The sequence below is a fragment of the Brachypodium distachyon genome, chromosome 4 (assembly GCF_000005505.3).
Source record: "Brachypodium distachyon strain Bd21 chromosome 4, Brachypodium_distachyon_v3.0, whole genome shotgun sequence".
Taxonomy (NCBI): domain Eukaryota; kingdom Viridiplantae; phylum Streptophyta; class Magnoliopsida; order Poales; family Poaceae; genus Brachypodium; species Brachypodium distachyon.
In genome coordinates, this window is record NC_016134.3 from 5,284,188 (window position 1) to 5,298,633 (window position 14,446).

The window sequence follows — 14,446 nt, forward strand, 5'->3', positions numbered from 1 at the left end:
TGGAACGGAGGGGGTGTTTATTGGCGCAAGCTTCTCATTTTATTTTATTTTGAGAAATAATTTTGAGCTTTGCTTAACATGTGGAATAGCAATATAAGACGACAAAAGGGTGCGAGTGCCATCGATCTCTAAAAAAAATAGAATAAGAAAAAAAAAACAGAATTGCGTTGGGCAGATCCCTGGGTTTCGATCGAGATGGGCCGAGATTTACCTTCCCGGACCACAACCGAATGGACCTGCATAATTCTCTCGCTGGGTTTAACGCACATGCCTCTTTGTCGACGGGATTGGGTTGGGATCTCGACCTTTTTTCTCCCGGTGCACCAAACGAGCCAATACAAGTATCCTAGTAGCAGCCATCATGATGGTTGCCCAAGCTTAAACTAGATATAAGTGCTGACACCATAACAAGCTATTTGAACATGTTAACATATTTACGTGGATTAATCAATATAAAATTTACTAGTGTGAAAAAAATATGCATGTCTCACAGAAAGCGCAAAGCCCCTGGCTGTCATATATTTATTTTGTTATATGGGACTAAACAAAAGTAAGCTCCTTTGAATGGATCACATGCTTGAAATCTCCCTTTTTAGCACTTGGCTTACTGTATTGTCTCGTCCATGTGCGCGCGGCTTAACTTTTTACACAGACAGTATTTAAACGCTTCACTCTTTCTTTAAAGCAAACTTTCTTGTACCTGAGTTATGATGTTGGGAGACATGGGAACAAAAATGCTTCAATATGTGGCCATGTCTTAGATTATGCATACGCGATCTTGATCTATCTAGATTAAATAGTTGATTAAGGGCCGGGAAAGCCTTGTGAGATTGCAGTATTAATTTGCATCTATATTTAGTTATCTACGTACTCCCTCCGATGATATCAACTGAAAAATACATAAAAAGAATATTGGTAAAAATTGTGAGCATGCATGCATGGTAGATGCGTGGGGCACCAATACATCATGCAAACAAGCTGCCCAAATTGTTTGTTCCATCTATTACATCAATCAATAATCTGCATAATTACGCATAATCACCATAACGAACTACGTACCTAACAAACTACAAATACGTACAGCAGAAACGAAGTGTAGAAGGCTGGCAATTAAGTTCATCCACTGACAAGTGGCCACACTGTCTGTACTCATAGCTGACAAGTGGACAAATCTTCAGAGGATCACAACCATGTATATACTACGACGACCAACTTGTAAAGTTGCAAGCTAGCTCTATGTATATACATGAACTTTTTCTTCATTTTCTCTCTTCATGTTAAACAATTTCTTTTTTTGTTAGATTGGAGAACTTTTCAAAAGGGAAGGGATGAAGTCTGATTCTGTTCCCTTGCAGAGGAAGAGGGGCCAGTTCGCCAGACGTACACTCCATGCAAAGGCTTCCACGCGTGCATGTTTTGCAGCTTACTACAACAGCTTCCATCATCGATCGGTCCAACGGTTATTGCATGCACATATAATAGTGACCTGCTTTGATATACGCCCCTATGGATTATGATGACATTTGAAAGCTGAGATATGGGAAAAGAAAGAGAGATCTAGAGAGGGAGAGTGGGATTATGTGAACTCTAAGCAATTATGTGACTTAGCTAGCTATGCTTCATGGCAAAACAACCCCACACAAGGGCATATGTATGCATATATCTCTGTCCCCTCAACTGATCTCCCCCTGCCCTCAGGTGGCCATGATAACCTTCTGGCTCAAGGGAAGTGAGGATGGGAAAAGACAACAAGAGCTGGAGTCAAAGACAAGAAGACTAGACTCCTCTCTCTCTCTCTCTCCAATCTCTCTCTCCCCCTCTGTCGTGCGAGCATGTAAAATGTTTGGTTCACACATTCCAGCTACACCTCATTAGATCACAGAGCTGTCAATATATGTCACAAGTGATGGGATACATGAATATATGCTTAATTTTCTGGTTTGTAATTTTTTATCTTTAGGATAGTCAAACTTTGACTCCTAACATCCTTTTACATACCTACATTGGAAACTTGAGAAATGATATGTATAGATTTGTCTCAAACTATTTCTAGAATACAATAATTTATTGGGTATTTTGCATTTAATAGACAGAAACTAGTGGTCAAGGTTACATCTTGAAAACCATGTCAATGTTCAAAAGGTCCAAACTTGTTTCCGAGTCGGAGATATGTGAAATTGCTAAAAGAATTGCCACATGATTATTTTTGTGCGGGACGAGAGAGCCTCGTCGGTCTTGAACAATGTGCTTACATCTTTGCCAACATTCTCAAAAGAATACAAATCAGTGCAGCCAAATGCCCACAACAATGCCGAATGAATTGTTTGACTTGCTCAATTAGCTACCCATGAACAACTTTGTTGCACTCTCTCGACACTTTTGGGACCTGATAGCCTAGAATTGTTTTTAAGGCCTCCGAAATCTCCTTGTATCTAGAAATTCCAAGCACAGCCAGATCCACCTCCTAACAAGCTTGCCACCATAGAAGCGCATCGACAATCGCTAGCATGAAGATCCACTCTTTAAGTAGCCGAACACCTTCGAGGCATTCCAACACCTCTGCCTCTTCAGCGCCGGAACACAAGGGTAGATATTTACCTTGCCCGTCAATGCAAAAATGTCGGTGCTTACCACCCCATCCTCCATGGATTGAGATCCTAACCTTGAAAAGTCCTCACATATATATGAAAACTTGGAAGTTCAAATAAAATTAATCAAACATTTTGACAAGTTTTGTATATTTCGTCTGAGTTTGGACTGAAACTTCGGGACAACGGACATTACGTATTAGCCTTCGAAATGACAAAAAAAATCAGAAATTTTGAACTGTGCATGACAGATCTCCTAGTCCAACACTACTACGAAGGCAGAGTGTGTGTGGGTGGTGTGGACCTAGCAATTCTCCCCTCTTCTCTTTGATATTGCTCTCCATCTATTGTCCAGTTTCTAAGCAAAGCACACACCCATCGCCATCACCATCATATCATCGTCTCCCCTTCTTCCTCCTCTCGTCCTCCCTCCATGCCTCTCGGCCATCACTCCATACAGAACACACACCCACACACATACAGACACATCATATATATATAACTCACACCACTCGAGTCCATTCCCCCCCTTATAAATCCAACACACTTGGCCGGTGTGTACTTGGAGTCCCGGAGATCAACCTGATCTCTAGGCCGGCCGGTACATAGCTATACCCCCCATATTCTATCTACCTATCTATCTTCACTCCTGTGTGTGTGCGTGCTTAATTACGGGCAATGAGGAAGCCGGAGTGCCCAACGACGAAGGCGGCATCCGGGCCAGGGAACAGCTGCAGCAATGTGGTTGCGGCGTCAGCAGCCAAGCTGCGGAAGGGCCTGTGGTCGCCGGAGGAGGACGAGAGGCTGGTGGCGTACATGCTGCGGAGCGGGCAAGGGTCCTGGAGCGACGTGGCCCGGAACGCCGGGCTGCTGCGGTGCGGCAAGAGCTGCCGCCTCCGGTGGATCAACTACCTCCGCCCCGACCTCAAGCGCGGCGCATTCTCCCCACAGGAGGAGGACCTCATCGTCAACCTCCATGCCATCCTCGGCAACAGGTATTCATTCATACATACATATGTAGGATGCATCTATTTCTCTTCAATTTTTTCCCTTCCAAAATAGTAACATGCACGCAAATGCATGTGTTCTTCATACATTTTAGCTTTTAGTGGTAGTTATAGGCTTATGAGCAATATATTTGTAGGAGGATATAATTGTTTATTGCCTGCCTGTTTTGATCTCTCTTTTTTTTTGTGAAACATTGCTTTAGGAACACACATTGTTGTTTGTTTCCCCTGAATAAAAAGAACACTCATTGTACGGTCGGGTTTCTTTTCTACATGCTGATAAATGTTTTTGCTACGTGTCCATATAGTACTATGGTACCATTCAAATTCTAAAGCATCATCATTATTAATCATCAAGTACGTAAAACACAACAACTTTTCCAAGTCAACTGAGAATTTATCGACTCGATATCAGTCGGCACACGGTAGGATCTTAACATAATACTAGTATATGGTATAATTTTATTTACTGTTTACTACTACTTCCATAAGAGAATGACTAGGAGTTTTCCTTCATTTCCTCCTTCAATAAATTTAATTTGCATGGAAAAATGACATAAAGGTACAAAACAGATATAACGTCGTAGCAAATAAAAGTTGGACAAACATAGACACTTAAACTGAAAGCGATACACATGCATGTGCGTTTAACCTGGACATGCAGTTTTCTTGTCGGTTCCATCATACCTGTGATTAATCTCTGTCTTACCATAAACTATGATCACGACACCAATATGAAAATAATCAGTCGTTTTGTAACTAGAAAAAAGATAAAGACACGTGTCCTTGTAAACTTTTCCCTGACAGAAACATCTCTTTGCTTGCAATAAAATCAACATATCCCTGCTACGTGCTCTAGGTGGTCTCAGATCGCTGCCAGGCTGCCGGGGCGCACCGACAACGAGATCAAGAACTTCTGGAACTCCACCATCAAGAAGCGGCTCAAGGTGAGCTCGGCGGCTTCGTCTCCGGCGACCACTACGGAATGCGCATCGCCGCCAGAGCCGAAGCTCGACGTCGGCTGCCTCGACCTCGCCAGCCTAGAGGACGGAGGCCACCACGCAATGATCAAGAGCACGTGGCGGATGATGGACTCGTCCTCCTCGACGTCTTCTTCCTCCTCCATGCAGACCCGGCCGTCGTCAGCGATGGCGGCGGCATCCAGGAGCTACAGCGGCGGGCTCCTCCTCCCGCTCCCCGACCAAGTCTGCGGCGGTGGCGAGACGCAGGCGCCGCCGTTATTCTTCCATGACCACCATCCATTGTCTTTCAAGCATGCTTCCGCATTGCATGGCGGTAGCTACTACCACCATGGGGTGGCAATGGAGGATGGAGGCGCCGGCTGCTTCATGGGAGAAGAAGTCGTAGCAGGCGAAGAGAGTGCCCTCTTCAACGTGCCGCCGCCTCTGCAGCTAGAGCCAGCCATGGCAGCAGCACAAGACCAGACCCTAATGGCGTCAAGAAACAAGAGCACTACTCCTGAGGCCACCACGCTGAGCAGCAACAATGGCAGCAACATCACGGACAACAACGACAACAGCAAGAATAATAATGTCAGCAGTTCTGTGGTCTACTGGCCGGAGCAGCTGCATGGTCACCAGCAGCAGCAGCAGCAGCACATGAGCAGGAATGTCATGGGGGAGTGGGACTTGGAGGAGCTCATGAAAGACGTGTCGTCCTTGCCGTTCCTTGATTTCCAAGTTGAGTGATGAGACTGACCGGTGGGGCCCATCTCTCTCCTAGCATATATATAAATATATACATTAAAGGTAGTATATATTTTTTTGCCTTGACATTATTTCCCCCAAAATGTACAAGATTTTCCCACAAGACCATTTTCTCTACTTTACTTTTGATCCTATACATATCTTCAATTCATCCTTGTATACAGTTATTCATGTCATGCAAAAAATAATTAAAAGGAAGTTACTTGAGATGTATATGGTTGTCTCATGCATCACAATTCCATGCAGATACATATATATTGATACTGCTCTCTCTTTCCAAATATACGATTTACACATTTAGATGAATATTTTACCTTCTGAGCATTATTATTTGAGATGAATATGTTCCTATTAGAAGCAAACTAGAGAATTGCAAATTTTGAAACATCTTTCATGATATGCTTAATTGACAGTGATATTATTTCTATTTGATCAATCATACGGAGTAATATACAAGCTTTTTATAATATCAGTCGATAGTCAAAGCTATAAATGTTTGAGCTTTCCTAGCTAGGATGCCATCTATTCTGAAATATAAAAGCACATTGTATTTAAGGGTTTGCAGATAATGCATGCACGCTGTACAGCTTTATAAAAAAGAATTTCCTTCATGGTAAAGTGACCTCCCTTTTGTTTGTTCCTTTGCTTCATCTTTTCGTTGATGCACCAACTGCTTCCCTTACACATGAAGTCACATTGATGAGCTTATGAATAGAGATAGATTTTGAGGGGTCTGAAAGGTGCCAGCTGAGTGCATGCATGAGTGAGTGTTGTGTGGGGATCGAGAGAGATCATGCCTATCATGCATGTGCCTGCATGCATGGAGTAGGAGGAACAGTCACTGTCACTGGTCAAATATGTAGGTAGGTTGGGATTAGGGGCCGTTAATTGGCTAGCTGGGCCGTGCAATTAGACTCAACATAATGGAGGGGGAGGCAAGAAAAGTTGATGTGTACACTTCTGCCATGACAAATCAATCGATTAATTGCAATCTCCGTCCCTCCCTCCATCTACAGGTTGTGTAATCTGGTCGTGCATGCTTTTATTGTCGAAGCCCTCACTTCTCTCTGCACACATATGATAGGTGGTAGCAACTAAAGAGTAGTATATTGAATGTAGTCACAAGTAACACCGTAGTTGCAGCATATATACATGCTTAATGAATATGACAAAGGAGTGGTATAGGGTTTTGATTCTTTGTGAGAGTACATCCAGGTATTCACTAAGAACAGGTACTTCCTCAACGCAAATCTGATCAATTTTCCCTTTGGGATGGTAATATAAGTACAATTGCTAGGTTGGCACAACCTGTGTGTCCCTTATCGCTACAAAGCCAGTCTATTCTTAAGATCACATCCAAACCATGTGACTTTAACACAACAAGGTCTAGTGGAAAGATTACACTTCCGATGTTTATCAAAAGTCCATGGCAATAGTGGTAGGCTCGAAACTTGCCCCAAGGGACGGTACTATCAAAGGTGTACTAAGTACTTCTGTAACTAACACATGCTTGTGCACCCATGCTTGTGATATTAATGAATGTGTGATGCACCGGTATCAAACAAAATGATTGATGGGTTGGCGTTGACTAGGAACTTACCAATGAGGCTTCACTTGCTTCCTGGGCAGAGGTATGATTCAGCTTCCCTTTCCCATCACTTGACAATAAGTTTTCAGGAAGATAAGAGTCTATCTGTGATTGGCCTGGCTAACGAGCATGCTCGATTCGTTAAGAGCTCGGCTCGTTATGCTCGTTAACCTTAACGAACATCAAAACCTGTTCGGCTCGGTTCGTTTAATGGTCGTGAGCGCTCGTTAAACTCGTTAGTGGTGAAAAAAATGGGCAGCATCTATGCAGAAAAAATGACAGGCAAAACATGTGTGCAGCATTATATAATAAGTCCATAACAAATAAAACTAATAACCATTACAGGCTACAACACAAACACTCATAAGACTAGCAGCCATTACACAGCTTCGGTGTCCTCATACAGTACAATACAGAAACACTAATAAGACTAATATTAGTTTGACGAGAGTACGAGACGAGGAGACTAGAGACCCGACTAACCTAACGAGTCTTGGGCTTGGGCCGCGTTCAGTCAGTTGGGCTGTTCAGGAGGGTGTGCTGAGCCTAACGAGTCGTGGGTTACTGTGTTTGGTTCGACCGCCAGACGCCAGATAACGAGCTAACGAGCATGCTCGCGAGTCTCGCTAGCTCGGCTCGTTAAGCTCTTTAGTGTTAACGAGTTTCAGGAGGTGCTCTACTCGGTTCTTTAGTCTAACGAGCCGAACTCTTAACGAGCCGAGTACCAAACGAGTCGAGTTACTCTCCGAGTACCGAGTAAAAGGTCCAGGCCAGACTGTGAAGTTCCTTGCAATCAACTAAGCTTGGGGAGGTTCGCTACTTCAAGAACAAATTGGTTGTGAGATTCCTCTTTCCTTAGACCTTTTAAAGAACTTATTTTTGTTTTGTTCTTTTTATTATCGTTTACTTTACTTCACTTTATTTTGTTTCAAGCTGTTTGCTTCCTTGCAATTAAAAATTAAAACATAAAAAAATTAGAATTACTTACTTTAAAAAATGGTAGGGAGCAATACTAAGTTGTGTGATTACACAGATGCTCCTAATGATCAGTTTATTGCATCTTATCAATTCACCTGAGATTACTGCTGAAAGTTTTGAAGTTAGTCTTGGATTACTGAATTTAATTTGCAAAGATCAATTTGGCGGTAGTGCTAATGAGGATGCTTCTATGCACCTCCATGATTTTTGTGAAATATGTGACATGCAAAAATTTAAAAATGTTGAGAATGCTATTGTCAAGGTGAAATTGTTTCCTTTCTCACTTAGAGGCAGAGCTAAAAAGGGTTACTCTCTCTGCCAATGGAAGCATTAATACTTGGGATACTCTTAATGCTTCTAGACTTCAAACCATTGTAAAAGGAGTGTAAGATAGTCCATTCATTGACTCCATGTGAGGGACAACATCTAAGCATAATTTAATTCTTTCCCAAGCAGTAGCTACATGCTCATTATCAGATTGTTTAACAGACAGGATATTGTTTCTATTTTGCAGAATTTTAACAAGTGGGTAATATTTTTTAATAAAAGCATCCTTCAGACTATCCCAAGAATTTATAAACCGCGCGCAAGACAAAGATAGTAACCATTCCTTATCTCTAACTCTGAGAGAAAAAGGGAACAATTTAAGCTTATCAACTTCATTTCAACATTCTTAAATTTTGGCATATCACAGATCTCACGAAAGTCATGAAGATACACCAAGGCACCCTCGCTAGCAATACCACCAAATTGATCTTTGCATATCAAGTTTAACATAACAGGACTAACTTCAAATCTATCAGCATTAATTTCAGGTGAAATAATAGGATTTGCAATAAATTGAGCATTTGGAACATTGGTGTAGTCACACAACTTAGTATTGTTTCCTACCATCATGAAAAAAAGGTATTTCTAGTTTTTTGTGTGTTTTAATATAAATAAATGCAGAACAGTAAATAAACTCAAAGTAAACTAGATGAGAAAATAAAAAAAAACAAAAACAAATGTTTTAAAGGTTAAAGGAAAAAAGAAGTCTCTGCATCCAATTTTTTCTAAGTTGAATAATTCATGAAGCCGTTATTGTACATATATGTCAATATGTGTGATTGGACAATGTACTGACCGCGTGGTGTTCTTTCTTGCAGCCTTGCACGACCATTGCAACAGCCAACAGAACAATACGAGCACCAAAAGAACCAAATAACGGCAACCATACACTTGCTCAAACGGATGATTAAACCGAAGAACTATCATCTGCACCGAAAGCTCTCAAACCTGTGGAAAAAATCTTGCTTAAGAAGCTACTCTATGATAATTAAGAACATGCAACAACTGTCGTTGGCGACATTGATGTTGTCAATGAAATAGTTGATGTTTCTGGTGTTGCTGACAACACCAGGCTTTGCGACTACCTGGCTCAAATCTCTTCGACTAAGTCTATCCAGAAGCCTATGGTGCAGGATGATATGACTGTTGTTGCGGAGGTCGTCACCATCCCGGAGACCTCGGTCGATTCTAACAATGATCCAGGGACCGTTGAGGGCAGAAAGCTCGACGACTTCATGGCTATGATATTTCGGCCTGTGCCGACGCCAATCCTTACTACGCCGAAAATAAGTTGCAAGGCTGCTCCCAATGATACGCCTCGCCGGAGCAACCGCATTGAGCAACAGAAGAAGAAAAAGGATATGACTACAAACAGCAACGAGACTGCAACACATGAGCTGCTTGCGCGGGTGTGCGGCCTCTTGGGTGAGAATGAAAAGCTTGATGATATTACTCGTGCGGCATACATGGATATGTTCAAGAGCCCGTTGTCTCTGCGCTCCATCGCGGCAATTGAAAGCCTCGTTAAGAATGTGGAGATGGTGAAGAAGAAGAAACCAAAGAAAGGTTGCGCCAAGGAGAAGGCGACCACAATTGTTTGATGGATCTTTCTCGGTTTTCTAGGTCGTCAGTGTCGCCGGCATCTATTATGTTGTGATGGTTGATGTTGTCAGTGTAGTTTTAGTGGTTCTCCGTTAGTCGCCGCTTTCGCTTAGGCAATGTTGGTTGTGTGTCGACGGATTGTTGTGCTGACGTGTGGGAGAAGAAGGTTCGCCTCTTCAAGCTGGTGCAAGACAGTTGTTACGCAAGACAGTTGTTACGCAAGACAGTTGTTACGCAGTGTTTTGTTGTTTCTTATTTTGGGAGTAGTCAACATGTGGTGCAGTGGGCTTTGCGTTTGCCCTTAAAAACGAGTTGTCTGTAACAAATTGCTTTCTTCTTAATGAATAGACAGAGCTCCTACTGGTTTCTCAAAAATAAAATAAAAATAAAAATTAAGAACATGATTATAGGTAGACTCATTGCAGCGAATCCTTCCAAAACCCTGACCTTACTTCTCTAACGATTTCCCAGCATGACTTCTGATTTACTTGCTCCTCATATCTTTAGTTCTAATGAACCAAAACTAGCAAATTAACCGTACCGCCATGAATAGATACACAGAAGAGCCAAAGCTTAATCTGCTGCTGTGAGCCGAGACTAGATAGTCCATTAACCTGATGAAAAATCTAATAAACAGGTTACCGTGTAAATAAAAAAATGACAGGGCTAGGGACAGTTCCGACTAGAACTTGCACACAATTGGTCGAGCTTAAGCAATGTCGGTGCTGTTGGAAAGATAATTACGAAGACGTACTTCAATTCTTATTTCAGGCCCAACTTCATAAGATCAACCAGTTATCCCAATTTTCGAATTAGTTTCCCAAATCATTAGTTCTCGAACCAGTTTTCCCAAATTTCGTATCGAACAATTTCGAACTTCCAATCTCAAGACCATCTATTTACGGACTAATTAGGAATTACCCTTGTAGCGTGAACCATTGGTTGTTGACGAACTCGATGAATTTTCGCTGCAGTCTTCTTCTTCTATCTCCAATTTTCGTGTGTCTGACCTGCATTCTCTCCTCCATCGGCCCGCGTGCAGCCAGAAGCAATACGCCGTAGGCAGCAGGGCAGCGGCATGAAGGTAGGAGCAGCCCTTTCGTGCGCGCGCTGCCGGCGACGATGCAGACCGGCGTGTGGCGTGCAGCAGCGACATGGAAGGTCCGACGCAGAAGCTAGGGCAGATGGCGGCGCTGTGGCGGCGGATGCGCGTCATCGTGGTGGCTGTGCCCTCCCGGGTCTCCTCTGTTTATATCTTCTTTCTGAATCGGCCGTGAGTTCCAGCTCTGTTTCAAACCCAATGGCTGGAAATAAACGAACCTCCAAAATAGCTCTCGGTTTTAGAATTTCTTTTGCCAATTTTTCTTTTAGTACAACTTTTTTTTTAAATCATGCCAAGCTTTTCCTGAAGTCTGTTGTTTCCTCTAGAACATATTTTTAGTGCAACCTTAGAAACTCAAACATATTTTCTTTCTTTCTAGCGCACACATATATAATTTAGTTTTTTTTCTACAAAGGGGATGACGGTTTTTTTTCTACAAACCTAAATCCTTCACTTTTTCTAAAAAAAAACTTCACTTATTTTTTAAAAGCAAATTCCGATCCGAGTCAATGTAATTAGAGGTTGGAACAAAAGTTGTTATTCTAACGCTCCTATTAAAACATTCCAAATTTTAATTATGCATTAATTATGCTACTTGGTAATACTCCCTTTGATCAGAATTATTTGTCTCAAATTTGTTCATATATGGATGTATCCATGCCTAAAAAGCACCTAAATACATGTAATATTTTGAAAATTAATATGGATCAGAGGAAGTAACATTTTTGTGGTATAAAATACTCATCATGTATCATGTTCTTGCAATATTTCTCATCTTGTATCATGTTTTTTTATGAGTTTTTAGTAAGGGATACTTCTAAACATAACTGATACCATCCGCAGAGATTGACTTATAGTTTTATTTGCAATTTGCTGATGTGAGGGACTGAGGGAGGGAAAAAAGAAACAACTCTTCCCAAGAATCAAATTCTTAGACAAAAGTTGACCATTACGCGATATAATTTAATTCTAACAACTCATGTAAAGTCGGATTAAAGAAATTATATAGAGTCAGCTTAAGGATACAATCTGTTTATACAAGTTCTTTTAATTATTGTCGTCTCTTTATGTGACGTGGAGAACTCAAACTTTATGGATGCCATAAGCAGAGCGCTCACGCCTAAGACATTGCATCCCCCACATAACTTTCCAATCAGTAACTAGCTTTTTTGCACCACAAAGTCCTTTTCAAGATCAAACAGGAAACAAAGATGAGGTTTGTGGATAGGCCCTTGTTTTCTTCCTTCAAGTTAGTGGTATTAGAAGCTGAAGTACGAAGAATCTTGCCCCCTAGCTAGGATTTGGCCGCAACCACTTTGGTTGTTAGCAAAAAGAACAGGATCCCACTCAACTCTATAATATAGACTTATATGCCCCCTTCGCATCATTAACACAAGGAACAATAACAGAGTAGTAACTAAGTGAAGAACCCACACTTTGGGGGCATATGCAGTAGACAAAACTTAGGAGTCAGTGCAATCCATGTGGGGGGCATCATTGCAATGTTGACACGGACGAAGGACTCGATGTATGATATCAACCTATGTTTAATTGTTCATACATATGAACACGCTAAAAATTGTATTTGTTTTGTTGGTATTTTCTAAGTATTGGTATGGAACACAATTAAGGGAGTAGCTCATGAATTAGATAGCCATAAACAGCAACATGCATATTTCCTTCAAGCAGGTGGCAGAATTTTTTTTGACTGAAATGGAAGAACTTTCTGGAGTAGCTCATGAATTAGACAGGCATAAACCGCAACATGCATATTTCCTTCAAGCAGGTGGCAGAAATGGAAGACCTTTCTGATCTCTTCCATCTTCTTCTGTCTCACTCACCCTGCTTATGATCAATATTTCGAAGTTCAGGCCCTCTTGGTTCAGACTGAAACTGGTACCTCTAATAATCTTTGGAACTACTCCCTCCGACCCATATTATTTGTCAAAATATTACATCTATCTAGACACTTTTAAAACATATATACATCCATATTTGGGTAAATTTGAGACAAGTAATATGAGTCGGTGGGAGTAGTATAATCGGAGCGCCAGTAGCTTCACCTCCATGAAATTTATGACACTGTTAGTTCACACTCTGCCCACAATTCCAGTGAATATGGAAAAGCAGCTGTCATTTGGAGCATAAAACCTTTTGTTGGCTGGCCCTTCGTGATAGACTCAATACCAGAAATTTGCTCAGCATAAAAAACATCCACCTACCCAGCTAAAATTGTGTGCTCTACTTGTCCCGACAAGCTGAAGAAACTCTGATCCATCTGTCATGGGACTGCTATTTTGCTATGAACTGCTGGAATCTAAAATGTCAAATTAGATGCTCCGAATCAGGCTTTTGCCACAGAAATAATTATTCTGGCTAGCTGGGGCTTTTGGAAGCTATGCGATGAAAAGATCTTTCCGGTAGGGGAGCCACCATCCCTTCAAGCTAGCAAGTTTCTCCTTAAACTTGGATGCGTGTGCTTGCCATCTTTTTTGAGAGAACGTGTGCTTGCCATCTTGTTTATCAGTAGGGCAAAAGAGAAGCATGCGGAACACTTCTCGACATAATTTTGTTTTAAATTATTAAATTCTGTTTTTTTTGTTTGTGTACGTAACTTTATTGTTTGTGTACATAATTTTGTTCTAAACAATTTCCAGGCCTGTTTTTTTCTTTCCAAAAAGGGCCTTACTTGCACGGTGGGAGGGAAAAGATCAAAAGAGTACGGAGGAGCCCAATGAAAAGGCTAAATGGCGCTGGGTCATTGGGCTGGCATCACCATAAAAGAACTTTGGGCTGGGAAAGTCCCGCCCGATGCCCATGTACTCCTCCTAACTATTCAAGCATTTTTTTTTATGAAACCCTAGCTGTCAAGAGAAGACCTAGCCGTCCTTGTTGAAGGAAATTTCAATCTCCAGCGGTTCCCCTCGTCTCTGACTGTCCTTTCAGCGTTGAGAGACGGGGGGACCACGGATCAACGTCTGGCATTAGTTTTGCAGTTTACTGATTAGATTTGTGTGTTCTTCATGGTGGCATCTTGACGGTGGAGATGACGTCGTCTCGAAAATTTATGTCCCGGCTTCATCCCCGTCCTAGCGTAGGCATCGCGTCCTACTCCATGGAGCCAGTGGTTCTCGCAATTCTTCTTTTGGTGTTTTTGGTTTTTTTCCTTGTCAATTCATCAACGAAGAAGCAGTTTTCACAGCTTGCCTTGTAAGAGTTGTGTCCTCGGCCATGGTGCGTTCGACGATTTTAGGTTCCCGTTGTTTGAGGTGGGTGACTCAAGCGGCTTTTTAAAACCTATAAGGTTAGTCCAGTTTGTGCAAACATGATGTTCTGCAATTCCGTTACCGGTTACATAGAGAAACGTCAAGATTGGAAAGATGGATCTAGAGACGTTGATTACGGAAGGCCATGATGGAGCTTTTAGTTCTATAGTGGATTTTCGTTTTTATGTTCGTTTAGCTTGTTTGGATATATTGTACTTTCTTCTATGAATCAATAAAGCCAGACTGTTCTCAAAACAAATA

The 14,446-nt window shown here is 41.7% G+C and overlaps 1 protein-coding gene and 1 long non-coding RNA gene across 2 annotated transcripts; one reads left to right on the top strand and one right to left on the bottom strand.

The window, feature by feature from the left end:
* The first annotated feature begins 3,042 nt into the window (after window positions 1-3,042).
* Window positions 3,043-5,535, top strand: LOC100824318 (myb-related protein Zm38). The gene is made up of 2 exons (XM_003575915.4): window positions 3,043-3,583; window positions 4,455-5,535. The coding sequence occupies exons 1-2, from the start codon at window positions 3,267-3,269 to the stop codon at window positions 5,302-5,304; spliced, it is 1,167 nt and encodes a 388-aa protein (XP_003575963.1). The 5' UTR covers window positions 3,043-3,266; the 3' UTR covers window positions 5,305-5,535.
* A 3,371-nt stretch (window positions 5,536-8,906) lies between these two features.
* LOC112268839 lies at window positions 8,907-11,075 on the bottom strand. The gene is made up of 2 exons (XR_002960331.1): window positions 10,739-11,075; window positions 8,907-9,163 (listed from the first exon to the last, which is right to left on the bottom strand). It is a non-coding gene; the product is annotated as an uncharacterized LOC112268839 (long non-coding RNA).
* Between the last annotated feature and the right edge of the window lie 3,371 nt (window positions 11,076-14,446).